This window comes from Erythrolamprus reginae, chromosome 2 (assembly GCF_031021105.1).
Source record: "Erythrolamprus reginae isolate rEryReg1 chromosome 2, rEryReg1.hap1, whole genome shotgun sequence".
Classification (NCBI taxonomy): Eukaryota; Metazoa; Chordata; class Lepidosauria; order Squamata; family Dipsadidae; genus Erythrolamprus; species Erythrolamprus reginae.
In genome coordinates, this window is record NC_091951.1 from 28328335 (window position 1) to 28341985 (window position 13651).

At 44.4% G+C, this 13651-nt stretch overlaps 1 protein-coding gene across 1 annotated transcript in view; it reads right to left on the reverse strand.

Moving 5' to 3' along the window:
- Nucleotides 1-4550: 4550 nt before the first annotated feature.
- LOC139163082 (zinc finger protein 585A-like) overlaps nt 4551-13651 on the reverse strand; it is a 51927-nt gene continuing 42826 nt past the window's right edge. The window contains exon 5 of the mRNA XM_070744023.1: nt 4551-6529. Coding sequence (XP_070600124.1) covers nt 5898-6529 — 632 coding nt within the window. The 3' untranslated portion in view covers nt 4551-5897. The remainder of the gene's footprint in view (nt 6530-13651) is intronic.

Here is a 13651-nt window from a genome sequence, read left to right on the forward strand (position 1 = left end):
TTTGAACACATTCTCATTGATTCCCTGCTTCTTTAAGTTGCTATCAAGTCCCACCGAACTCATCGATAGCTTTTCTCTCTGAGGCTCCATCCCAAACTCTTTCTTTCAAAATTGTCCTTGCAGCTGAATCCGAAGCTTCGCTTGCTAGAAACAGCAACTAAAGCGCCCTTTTCGGGGAGACGGGGCTAGAAATGACGTGCATATAGGAAAAGAGAAAGTGCAGCTCACTTGGTTCCCGCCAATTTTCCTGAGGGGAAAAACTCCTGAAAACTTGCCTCTGCAAAGTAGCAAAGCTGTTAAGACTGTTGCTTGTCTCTTTTGAGATTTTATTTTCTCTTATTGCCCAGTTTAGCTATAAAGACTGGTACTTTCTTATTGGTGCCCCATCCTTGCTTAGCAATGGGTATTCAGGGGCCAATTGGTCTTGTTGCAACCTGAGAACCACCCTTATTTCTTTTCCAAGCTCTCCCATCTGAACAGTTGGCATCCTGGCAGGTTTTATGCCTTCAGCAGCAGTTTGTAATGCATAAGAAAACCATGAGAGGTTTTCCTGGTAGAGCAGTTCAAGGCATTGCTGCAGCTGAAGCTCTTTTCTATTTGCATCTGAAGAGGGCAATGAAAGGTTGGCAGCCTGTGACTTCAATTCACCCGGAGAAAGAGCAGGGCAGGAGGAAAGTAACTTAGTCTGGTTTCAGGCCAGGACAGATCACCAAAACGGCATTGGTTGCAAATTGCAATTCTCATGAGCTTTTGGAGGATTTGAGATAGAAGGGATACAGTCATTATTTCCCTCCTAGACCTTTCATCAGGTTTCAATAACAATGACCCTATCCTTCTAGACAGGCTTTGGAGACAGGAAATGGGAGGAACTTTGCCGATCAATGTCCGGTCACAATTCAAAGTGCTGGTTATGACCTATAAAGCCCTTCATGGCATCGGACCAGACTATCTCCGGGACCGCCTTCTGCCGCACGAATCCCAGTGACCGGTTAGGTCCCACAGAGTTGGCCTTCTCCGGGTCCCGTCGACTAAAACAATGTTGTTTGGTGGGAGCCAGTGGAAGAGCCTTCTCTGTGGCGGCCCCGGCCCTCTGGAACCAACTCCCCCCAGAGATCAGAACTGCCCCCACCCTCCTCTCCTTTCGTAAACTCCTTAAAACCCACCTGTCGTCAGGCATGGGGGAATTGAGATATTCCCTTCCCCCTAGGCTTATACAATTTATGCATGGTATGTTTGTGTGTATGTTCGGTTTTTAAATAACGGTCTTTTAATTAGTTTAAATATTAGATTTGTTACATGTTGTTTCATTATTGTTGTTAGCCTCCCCAAGTCTATGGAGAGGGGCGGCATACAAATCTAATAAATAAATAAACTTTATTACACTTGTTCTACTTCGACCTCTTCGCCTGGTTCCAGTCTGTATGGGCAGAAAAAGGGCCAAATCCTGACGCCTGCAATTTTGGGTGCCTCAGAGCTCAATGACTTCACTGCTCCTTGTTAATGTCTGCATGAAACTGCTAGGAGAAGCCATACTATGACACTCAATTATGTACAGGTAGTATTGGAAGGAATATCCTTCCGGGTTCGTTCCAAGTAGGGGAAAAGACACTGGGTTTATGGAAGTGGCCTGGAAAGATTTATTAAGGAACAGGATCACATGGGTTGAGGTAATGCACAAAAAGGCATATGGAATGGAGAGATAGATTTATACACTCCCTTTGTCCCTGCCTTAAAAGAGTTTCCTGTTCCTGTACAAGAAATGTATCCCATTGGCTGTCAGACTCTCAGGAGGCGGGAGTCTTAACTAATTTAGTAGGCTGTCTGTGTCCCAAAATTGGTTGAGACTTGCTTGGTGATGTAATCTTCCCAAGTGCCATGTGATGATATGGGCAGAGGGTTAATCATGCCTGGGATAAACATATATCCATCCTAAGATAATTACAGAAAATAGCATAAGGGCAGACTAGATGGACCATGAGGTCTTTTTCTGCCGTCAGTCTTCTATGTTTCTATGATGTCCTGTCTTAATCCATCACTCTGGACCTGAAGTTTAGTGTAAGGGCAGACTAGATGGACCATGAGGTCTTTTTCTGCCGTCAGTCTTCTATGTTTCTATGTTCTTTTGTGTTGTAGTCTTTTGTCTTCCTGGGCCATTAACAAGGATGGGGGCTATTTTCCAGGAGCCTGTTTCTCTTTTTCACATCCAGGGAAGCATAATATTCTGCCTTTTTAATATTTCTTAGAATATTTCATTTTTCTAGGAGAGGAGTGGGTGCCCACTTCTTACAGAAGTCTTGGACATAACATTTCATTTAGTGACCATTTGAAGTTTTAGGATAGGACTGGAAAGGTGACTTATGACCATTTTCCACATTTACCACCATTGCAGTATCCCCGTGGTCATGTGATTACAATAAAGATGATTGACAATTGACTCACATTTGAGACAGTTGTAGTGTCCTGGGGCCATGCAATCACATAGAAACATAGAAGACTGACGGCAGAAAAAGACCTCATGGTCCATCTAGTCTGCCCTTATACTATTTCCTGTATTTTATCTTACAATGGATATATGTTTATCCCAGGCATGTTTAAATTCAGTTACTGTGGATTTACCAACCACGTCTGCTGGAAGTTTGTTCCAAGGATCTACTACTTTTAGTGAAATAATATTTTCTCACGTTGCTTTTGATCTTTCCCTCAACTAACTTCAGATTGTGTCCCCTTGTTCTTGTGTTCACTTTCCTATTAAAAACACTTCCCTCCTGAACCTTATTTAACCCTTTAACATATTTAAATGTTTCGATCATGTCCCCCCTTTTCCTTCTGTCCTCCAGACTATACAGATTGAGTTCATTAAGTCTTTCCTGATACGTTTTATTTTTAAGACCTTCCACCATTCTTGTAGCACCGGAATATAAGATGCACCTTAGTTTTTGGGGAGGAAAACAGGGAAAAGAATCTGCTTACTAGGTATTCATCTGGCTAATGTCCTCAGTCTGGTCAGCTTCAGCACATTATTTTATCCCCTGATTAAGGGCTTAATTTTTTTTTATTCTGAGAGTAACAAGTGACAAGCTTGTCATCACATTTACAGTTACAGTAATACCTCGTCTCACGAACTTAATTGGTTCCGGGAGGAGGTTCATAAGGCGAAAAGTTCGTAAGATGAAACAATGTTTCCCATAGGAAACAATGTAAACTAAATTAATGCGTGCAAGCAAAAAAATAATAATTGCAAAAATAATGTTCCAATGGGCGCCGCCGCCCGGCTGTCACCTTTTGAAACAGCCGGCCATTTCTCAGCGTTCTCCCAAACGCTGAACCCAGAGGTTCTGCAAAAGTTCGGGTTCGGTAGGCCACCGAGAAGCCCCGCTGCCCGGCTGTCGCCTTTTGAAACAGCCAGGGGGCTTCTCGGCGTTCCCCTGAACGCCGAACCTGGAAGTTCGGCAAAAGTTCGGGTTCGGCGTTCGGGTGGCCGCCGAGAAGCCCCGCCGCCCGGCTGTCACCTTGCCAGAAGAGCCGTGGAGTTGTTGGCCGGTCAGGAGACTCAAACGGAGGTGGGGAATCCCAATAGGGAATTCCATGGGCGGAGCTTTGACATCACGGAGACGTCCTTCCTGGAGTCCACGTTTCGGCTGGCCAGGAAGGACATCTTCAGGCATAAGACAATCATATGGTTTTTCTTCTGTGTGAGTTTTCCGGTGCCTCACAAGTAGGAATTCTGATTGAAACTTTTCCGACAAACAGGACATTCAATGAGTTTCTCCCCTGTGTAAGTACCCTTGGGTTTCACCAGATTTGAATGCATGCTAAATCTTTTTCCATAATGCAAACATATGTTTTCTCTCCCGTGTGAGTCTTCTAGTGTTTTTCCAGGTCAGACTTGCAATTGAAAATTTTCCCCCATTTTGAACACTCAAGATGGTTTTTCTCCTGCGTGAGCCCTCTGGTGCATAACCAGCTGGGAATTCTGACTGAAACTTTTCCCAGACAATCTAGACCCCGATATGGTTTTTCACCTGTGCGTGTTCTGTGGTGTATCACCTAATTGGAATTCTGACTGAAAATTTTCCCACAACACATATACTCGTATGAATTCTCTCCAGTATGAGTCTTCTGCACCTTCACCAGTTCAGACTTACAACTGAAACCTTTCCCACATTCTGAACACTTGAGTGTTTTTAATAGGAAAGTGAACACAAGAACAAGGGGACACAATCTGAAGTTAGTTGGGGGAAAGATCAAAAGCAACATGAGAAAATATTATTTCACTGAAAGAGTAGTAGATCCTTGGAACAAACTTCCAGCAGACGTGGTTGGTAAATCCACAGTAACTGAATTTAAACATGCTTGGGATAAACATATATCCATTGTAAGGTGAAATACAGGAAATAGTATAAGGGCAGACTAGATGGACCATGAGGTCTTTTTCTGCCGTAAGTCTTCTATGTTTACTCCTGTGTGAATCCTCTGGTGAATCACCAAGTTGGAATTCTGCTTGAAACTTTTCCCACAATACAGAGAATCATAGGGCATAAGGCAAGAAATTAAATAGAATAGAATTTTTATTGGCCAAGTGTGATTGGACACACAAGGAATTTGTCTTGGTGCATATGCTCTCAGCGTACATAAAATAAAATATACATTTGTCAAGAATCATGTGGTACAACACTTAATGATTGTCATAGGGATCAAATAAGCAAATAAATGGTTAATTTTCAACTGGGTGTCAGGTAGAGAAATAAAGAGTCCATAGACAATCCTGGCTTGTAACAAGTTCATTTACTCCTCCTCTGGCACGAACTGACAAACACAATGAATTGCAACGTGTAAGTTTTGTCAGAGCTGCTTACCTTGTGCTCCCCATCACATTATATTATCCGCACCACACCCAGTGATTAATTGCTATCCAATCTCTTTGTTGGGCTGGTAATCAATAAGAGGCTTGTGAATAGCTGTTTCTCAGCAGCTCCAGGAAGATGCAGAGCTGTCTGACGTCATTGGTATGCGCCCACGTTGACAGCCGATCACAGTCACAAGTCCTCAAAACCTAGGTACAGTGGTACTTCATGATACAAACTCAATTGGTTCCAGGAGGAGGTTCCTAAGGTGAAAAGTTCGTAAGATGAAACAATGTTTCCCATAGGAATCAATGTAAAAGCAAATAATGCGTGCAAATCCTTCAGGAAAATCCCAAACTTTAGAAGGGAGGCGAACAGAGGGCAGGGAGGAGCAGCTAAAGGGGGCGGGTGGAAGAAGCAAGGCTAGGCTAAAGGGTGAGTGGGAAGGAAGAAAGGCACCTCCCTTTTCTTTCTTCAAAAGACACCCTTTCAGTGCCTCTGCAAGCACTCCAGTTCTCCTAGCTTTGTTAATGCAAACTCTTTCGTCTCCAAGCCACCCCTCCCTTTTCTTTCTTCAAAAGACACCCTTTCAGTGCCTCTGCAAGCACTCCAGTTCTCCTAGCTTTGTTAATGCAAACTCTTTCGTCTCCAAGCCACCCCTCCCTTTTCTTTCTTCAAAAGACACTCTTTTCAGTGCCTGCAAGCACGCTGTTCTCCTAGTTTTTAAAATGCAGTTCCCCCCCCTCCAAGCCGCCCCTCCCTTTTCTTTCTTCAAAAAAGGGGAAAAAAAGAAACCCCTTCATTCCAGCAGCAGCGGCTTGGGTTCGTAAGGTGGAAATAGTTCGGAAGAAGAGGCAAAAAAATCTTAAACACCGGGTTCGTATCTTGAAAGGTTCGTTAGAAGAGGCCTTCGTAAGATGAGGTACCACTGTATTAGGTTACAGCCTTGCTTTCTCCCCCCATTGAAAATGACAGCACCGGCCCAGCAGGCTCACCTGAGCTGACACTGGACATCCAAAGAAAGAAGAGAAATGAAATTCAAGATTCCTCTACTCATTTCAAATTCTGCTTCATATGGAATTTCTTGTGATTAATAAGAGAGGAACTTTGTGCGAAACACTTCTCACAATCTGAACACTTGAATGGTTTCTCCCTCGTGTGTAACCTTACATGATTTGTAAGACTAGACTTACTAGTGAAATCTTTCCCACAATCTGGACACTTGAATGGCCTCTCCCCTGTGTGTAACCTTACATGATTTGTAAGGCTAGAGTAACTACTGAAATCTTTCCCACAATCTGGACACTTGAATGGCCTCTCCTCTGTGTGTAACCTTACATGATTTGTAAGGCTAGACTTACTACTGAAATCTTTCCCACAATCTGGACACTTGAATGGTTTCTCCCCTGTGTGTAACCTTACATGATTTATAAGGTTAGGCTTACTACTGAAATCTTTCCCACAATCTGGACACTCATATGGTTCTCTTGAGTGAATACTCTGATGTTCCAACAGATGGGCACCTTGCCTGAAACTTTTCCCACAATGCAGACACTCATAAGGCTTTTCTCCTGTGTGAATCCTCTGGTGTTTCACCAGGTGGCAACTTTGAGTGAAACTTTTCCCACATTCCGCACACTCATATGGTTTCTCTCCTGTGTGAGTCCTCTGGTGGGTCACTAGATTCCAATGCAAGCTAAATCTTTTGTCACATTGGGAGCACTGATAGAGCTTCTCTCCGGTATGGGTCCTTCCATGAATCACAAGGGAGCTTTTCTGAGTAAAGCTATTGCCACACTCCAAACATTTGTATGGCTTTTCATTGGGTATATCCTCTCCTGCACAATCAGCTGTGATCTCCATTCTGTGTTTGTCTCACATTAGGCAGTCAGTGGGATTTTTCTAACACTACTAGTCTTGGATTCTTGAAGCGAAAAATATTTCTGATTTTTTTACCTGGTGGTTGTTTGATTTGAGCCACTATTTCCTTCATCAAAGGCCTGCCACTTTTGGCTATCTGTGGAATATATTTCTTCCCAGTCACTTCCAGATGTTCTCCATTTTCTCTTTATTTAGAAATTATCTTCTTTGTCTGTTCATATACTCGTTTCTTCAGTTCCATATACTTTATTTTTTCCAGATCAGAATTTGTTCTCGTTATTCTTTCTGATTTTTACCTGGTGGTTGTTTGATTTGAGCCACTATTTCCTTCATCAAAGGCTGCCGCTTTTGGCTATCCGTGGAATATATTTCTTCCCAGTCACTTCCAGGTGTTCTCCGTTTTCTCTTTATTTAGAAATTATCTTCTTTGACTGTTCATATACTCATTTCTTCAGTTCCATATACTCTATTTTTTCCAGATCAGAACTTGTTCTCGTTATTCTTTCCCTTGTCTCTCATCTGCTGAGGAAGAAGAGTTTTTTCACTTTCTAGAGGTTTTGAAAAAGATTTTGATTGATGGCTTATTTTGCACTTTAATGCTGCTTTTCTCTGTTGTCCAGAGTGCTCTTCTCTGTATCTTTTCTCTCTCTGTAAGATTAATATAAATAGGTTAGTTTAATTATTGTTTAAAAATGGCTGCAGGGCATGTGAAAGCAGCAAAAAAAATCAAACACACTATATATTAGAACGAAAAAACAAACATCAAAACTCTATTTTAATCTCTAATATTATTTATGATTGATTTGGCATATAGAAAACTAACAATATCCAAGTTCAAATATCGACTCAGTCATAAGCATCTCTTTTGCCCATGAAACTCCTTACTTGCCAGGAAAAAAACAGGTCAATAACAGAAACCAAATGTTACATGAAGGCGGAAGGAGATGAGCGATTATCAATTATGAAACATATATTAAGATTTCTTTAAATGTCCCAAACCTGCCAGTAGAAAATTACTATCTAAAATATATGAAATTAAATTGTGCATTCATCTTAATGGGTTAGTTTTATTATTGTTTAAAAAACGGTTACAGAACATGTGAAAGCAGCAAAAAAAAACAAAAAAAAAACACCCCACTGCATGCATTTATGAAAAAAAAAGAAACATTAACATTCTGTTTTTACCTCTAAAATTAATGATGATTCATTTGGGAAATAGACTAGCAACATCAAGCTCAAATATCGACTCAAGACTCTCTTTTTGGCTTGGGTAAGTCACTTCTACGTGCAGGTAGATTATGAGCACATAATTAGAAACTCATCAATTTATGTATGTAGAGTGTAGACAATATATGTCTATTTCAGTGTGCAAAATGTTCCAGAAGTGCATTTGCTCTAATTTTTTATATCTAATTTTAGAAAGGTGGGGACAGTAACAGATGAAACGATGCAAGATTTAAAGCAGCGGTCCCCAAATTACAGGCCGGGGGCCGGATGCGGCCCGCTGAGGCAATTTATCCGGCCTGTGGCAGCACACGAGATTTTACATGGAGCCGGGCGTTGGACTTGGGGGCGGGGAGTGACGAAAGTGTGAGGCCGGCTAAAGTTTTTCTTTTTTTGAATGGCGAAGGTTTCTTATTCTGAATGTTGCACGTGCGCGCGGACTCCCCATCCCCTTGTGGGCTGGCAGGGGGATGGGGGCGGAGAGGCCACAACCGAGAGGCTCGGCACCCGCCCATCCACAGCAGGCGAGGGCAGCTGCGGCTCCCTTTCCTTCTCCCGCCAGCAGCCATCGCTGCAGGTTCCTTGGGTGGGAGCTGCCACTCCCTCTGGGCAGCCCAGCCAGGCGGCCGTAGAAAGTGCAGAAATTATTAGAAAGTGGCAGAACCCATCCGAGGAACTTGTGGCGACTGCTGCCGGCTTGGCTGGAGTTGACGGCGGTGGGTGAAAGAAAGAGCCGCACCCGCCCACCACAAATGCTGGTGCCGAGATTCCCTGCCCCATGCCAGGCGGGCTGGCTGGTGGATGGGGGCAGGGAGGCCACAACCGAGATGCTTGGCACATGCCCATCTGTGGCGGGGAGGAGCGGCTACGGCCGTGGCGCCCTTTCCTTCTCCCACCTATATCTATCGCCGGTGGCCGTCACTGCAGGTTCCTCGGGCAGGAGCTGCCACTCCCTGTAGTCTAGGCAGCCCAGCCAGGCAACCGTAGAAAGTGCAGAGATTATAGCACTTTCTACAGCTGCCTGGCTGGGCTGCCCGGAGAGAAGTGGCAGATCCCGCCCGAGGAACTCACAGCGACTGCTGCCAGCTTGGCTGGAGGCGACGGCGGTGGGTGAAAGACAGAGCTGCGGCTGCGCCCGCCGGCCGCAAATGCTGGTGCCGAGATTCCCCGCTCCATGCCAGGCGGGCTGGCAGGAGAATGGGGGCGGAGAGGCCACAATAGAGATGCTCAGCACCCGCCCATCCGCGGTGGAGGGGGAGCGGCTGCGGCCGTGGCTCCCTTTCCTTCTCCCACCTATATCTACCACCAGTGGCTGTCACTGCAGGTTCCTCGGATGGGAGCTGCCACTTCCCTCTGGGCAGCCCAGCCAGGCAGCCATAGAAAGTGCAGAGATTATTGCACTTTCTACGGCCGCCTGGATGGGCTGCCCGGAGGGAAGTGGCAGCTCCCGCCCGAGAAACCTGCAGCGCCGGCCGCCGACTTGGCGGGAGGCGCCGGCGGTAGACATAGGCAGTGGGAGAAGGGAGACGTGGCTGCCCCCGCCCCTGCCCGTTGCGGATGTGCCGGTACCATGCCTCCCCGCCCCCAACCTCCGCAGAGAGGTAAGGAAGAGAGAAAGAGAGAACAAGAGAGAGAGAGAAAGAGAGTGTGAGAGAGAGTGATCAACAGACAGAGAGCGAGATAGAAAGAAAGGAGAGAGAAAGTGAGAAAAAGAAAGAGCAAGAGGGGGGGGAGAGAAATAGAGATAGCAAGAGAACAAGAGAGAGAAGGAAAGCAAAAGAGAAAGAGTGAGAGAGAAAAAAATCAAGTGAGAGGGACAGAGAGAAAGAAAAAGAGAGAGAGAGAAAGAGACAGAGGGACAGAGAGAGAGAGAAAGAAAGGGAGAGATAGAGAGGGAGAGATAGTGAGTGAGAGAGAAAAAATCAAGTGAGAGGGACAGAGAAAGAAAGAGAAAGAAATAGTGAGGGAAAGAGAGAGAAAGAAAACAAGAGAAAGAGTGAGAGAGAGAGAAAGCAAGAGAAAGAGGGACAGAGAGAAAGAGAGAGAAAGAAAGGAATAGAGAGTGAGAGGAAGAGGGAGAGATACAAAGAAAGTGAGTGAGAGAGAGAAAGAAAGTGAGAGAGAGAGAGAGAGAAAGGAGAGGAAGGAAGAGAGAGAGAAAGAAAGAGAAAACTCGGCAAGGAGTTGGTGACTTGCTCCACTTCACCTCCTCCTCCTCCTCCCTCAAGGTGGCGGCATTAAGAAAACCGCAGGTTTTTTTTTATAGTCTGGCCCTCCAACAGTTTGAGGGACAGTGAACTGGCCCCCTGTGTAAAAAGTTTGGGGACCCCTGATTTAAAGCATCCCTTTTGCCCACGAAGCTCCTCGCTTGCCATCAAAGCAACATATCGATAAAGTCTCAAGGAATCCAGTGTTTCCTGAAGTGTGAGGGAGATGGGCGGTTAAGAAAGATGAAAAAAAATTCTTTAAATCTCCCAAATCTGTCATTTCCGGGGAGAAAATCACAGGCAGAAGTTTTAAATCGTGCAGAGGAATAAAATTTGGGGAGCGAAATAAGATGCAGCAGGAACCCACGTGTTTCATTCTTTTCCTTTCGATGCTTCCCCGCCATGGAGGAACCCAAAGGGCCCGACTTGCTCCCAGCTTCCCTTCCGACTTTTCCTCCACTCACCTCCCAGGAGCCGCTTCTACTCTTCAAAAGGCACACAAAGTTCCGCCGCCGCCGCCATGTTCCTCCAGTGGGTAAGCAGAAAAAGGAAGTTACTCTGCCCTTCGCCTTCTCTCTCTCTCTCGCTGTCCATTCGCTCTAGCAATCCACTAATCTATCGTTTCAACCCGTTCAATATCTCTCTCCCTTCCCTAGAAGAGCTCAGCTGCATCTTTACCGAGTGTTGTTTCTTTGTAGCGCGCCATCTAGCGATGTGTGGTGGAGGTACATGCTCGCTTTACCGTAAGGCGTTTCAAGATGTTTCCACTGATTCCACGCCATCCAGTCCTATTCGATTCCCACCGATGGCTTTTCTCCCTGAGGCTCTATTTCCAGTCCTTTTCATCCAGGTCTCTCATTGTCCCTAGACCTGAGCCCGAAGCCTCGTTTGCCAGAAACGGGAAATTAAAAAAAAGGAAAGCGCCATTTTCAAGGGGGTGGGGCGCTAGAAATGACATCCAGATAGGAAACGAGAAAGTATATGTCCCATGGTTTCTGATAGTTTTTCTCCTTGGACTGTGCATGTATCCATGGTAACTCCTCAAAATTTGCCTCTGCAACTTAGAGAAGCTGTAAGATTGAAGCTTGACCCGTTTTCTCTTCTCTGATTTTAGTTTCTTTTACTTCCATGTTCAGCTAACGCTGCTAACCAGTATGGTATATCCTCCATAGCAGGGGTCGGTAAACTTAAACACTCAAAGAACCATTTGGATCTGTCTCACACAGAAAAAAACCCACCAGGAGCCAGAAAGCCTACCCAGCCAGTCATTAGGACAGAGAACTGGAAACCACAAAAACCTTCTCTCTCCCCACTGTCTAGGTATCTCTCTCTTCCTCCTTTGTTTCTGTGTCTCTCTCTCCATCTCTATATCTCCCACTCTCTCTGTATCTCTGTGTTAAAGTTTTAATTCTTAGGTAAACTATAGGTAAGTTGAAGAAAACTTGATATAATACTTAATAATGCTATTATTTATTGATAAAATTAAATTCCTTACAATTTATCTTACAATATCCATAAAACTAAATCATAACAATGACTGGCAAACACTTATGTGAACAATGGCCTTCCATCTCCTTGGAAAGTTTGGGTCGTATGTTTGAGCTGCTTACAGTCGTACAGAGGAATTACTGTATTGAGTCTGTCATTTGTTCTGATCACTTGTTTGTATCTTATGATTGATGATTGCATTTTATGATTTATGATATTTGACTATACAATATTTCACTTTGTTTTCTGTACGTAGACTGAAAGCTCATGCACCAAAGACAAATTCCTTGTGTGTCCAATCACGCTTGGCCAATAAAGAAAGCTATTCCACCTGTTGTGAGTGGTCCACGACCAGGGCTGTTGTGACAGATTCTGAGGAGGATGAACCAGGCCCATCTTGGTACCCTAGGACAGTGTTTCCCAACCTTGGCAACTTTAAGATATCTGGACTTCAACTCCCAGAATTCCCCAGCAAGAAAATGCTGGCTGGGGAATTCTGGGAGTTGAAGTCCAGATATCTTCAAGTTGCTAAGGTTGGGAACAACTGCCCTAGGACAGTGTTCTTGCCAGCTGAAATCAGAGAGTGAGGGCAAGGGAGAGCTGGAACCTGAGAAATATCCAGAGGCTGTAGAAACCCAAAGGATGGTAATGTCCAAAAAAATCCACCCCTCTCGTGAAAAAAACCAAAGCAGGCTATGTAGCTAACTTCAAAAACTGCTACAAAAATATATGCCACCAAATAAAGACAAAATGCTTCAACTATTACAGCGTACAAGAGGAAAACCTTCTGCCCACAAAACCCAACTGCTCCTTCTACAACTTTGTAAGTAACAAACTAAAGGACTCGAGAACCCTCCCACCATTAAAAGGACCCATCAACAAAAAATGCTACAAAACAGTCAAGCTAACCTATTCAACACTTCCCCCCCCCTCAGTCTTTGTAAACAGCAACAGCTCATACCCCAAATTCCCTAGTCGTAACACAAATACAGTGGTACCTCATGATACGAACTTAATTGGTTCCAGGAGGAGGTTCATAAGGTGAAAAGTTCGTAAGACGAAACAATGTTTCCCATAGGAATCAATGTAAAAGCAAATAATGCGTGCAAATCCTTCAGGAAAATCCCAAACTTTAGAAGGGAGGCGAACAGAGGGCAGGGAGCAGCAGCTAAAGGGGGCGGGTGGAAGAAGCAAGGCTAGGCTAAAGGGTGAGTGGGAAGGAAGAAAGGCAAGGGGGCCGCCCCTCTCTTTTCTTTCTTCAAAAGACACCCTTTCAGTGCCTTTGCAAGCACGTTGTTCTCTGCAAAATCTTTCCTCCTCCAAGCCGCCCCTCCCTTTTCTTTCTTCAAAAGATACCCTTTCAGTGCCTGTGCAAGCACGCTGTTCTCCTACTTTTTAAAATGCAAACTCTTTCCCCCTCCAAGCCGCCCCTCCCTTTTCTTTCTTCAAAAAAGGGGAAAAAAAGAAACCCCTTCATCCCAGCAGCAGCGACTTGGGTTCGTAAGGTGAAAATAGTTCGGAAGAAGAGGCAAAAAAATCTTAAACACCGGGTTCTTATCTCGAAAAGTTCATTAGAAGAGGCGTTCGTAAGATGAGGTACCACTGTAATCACAATGATTTAACACGGATATGTCAGAGTCACGGCCTATCTGATGCAATATTCCAAATTGCAGAGAGAAGAATTGTAGCAACTTTTAACAATGTAAAACTGCTTAGTCATGGTGAATATACAGACTGTAATGTAATCCGATTGGCTGACAAAAGTAATGCACCTTTGCATAGGTGTAGCTTGTGACATGGCTTAGTATGGTTTATAGTGGCTTGTGAATTAGTGTGCCTTGTGGTGGCTGAAGACTTGTTGCTGAATATTGTAACTGAGAATAGTAGATAGAGAATAGAATTTTTTATTGGCCAAGTGTGATTGGACACATAAGGAATTTGTCTTTGGTGCATATGTTCTCAGTGTACATAAAAGAAAATATACACATTTGTCAAGAATCATGAGGT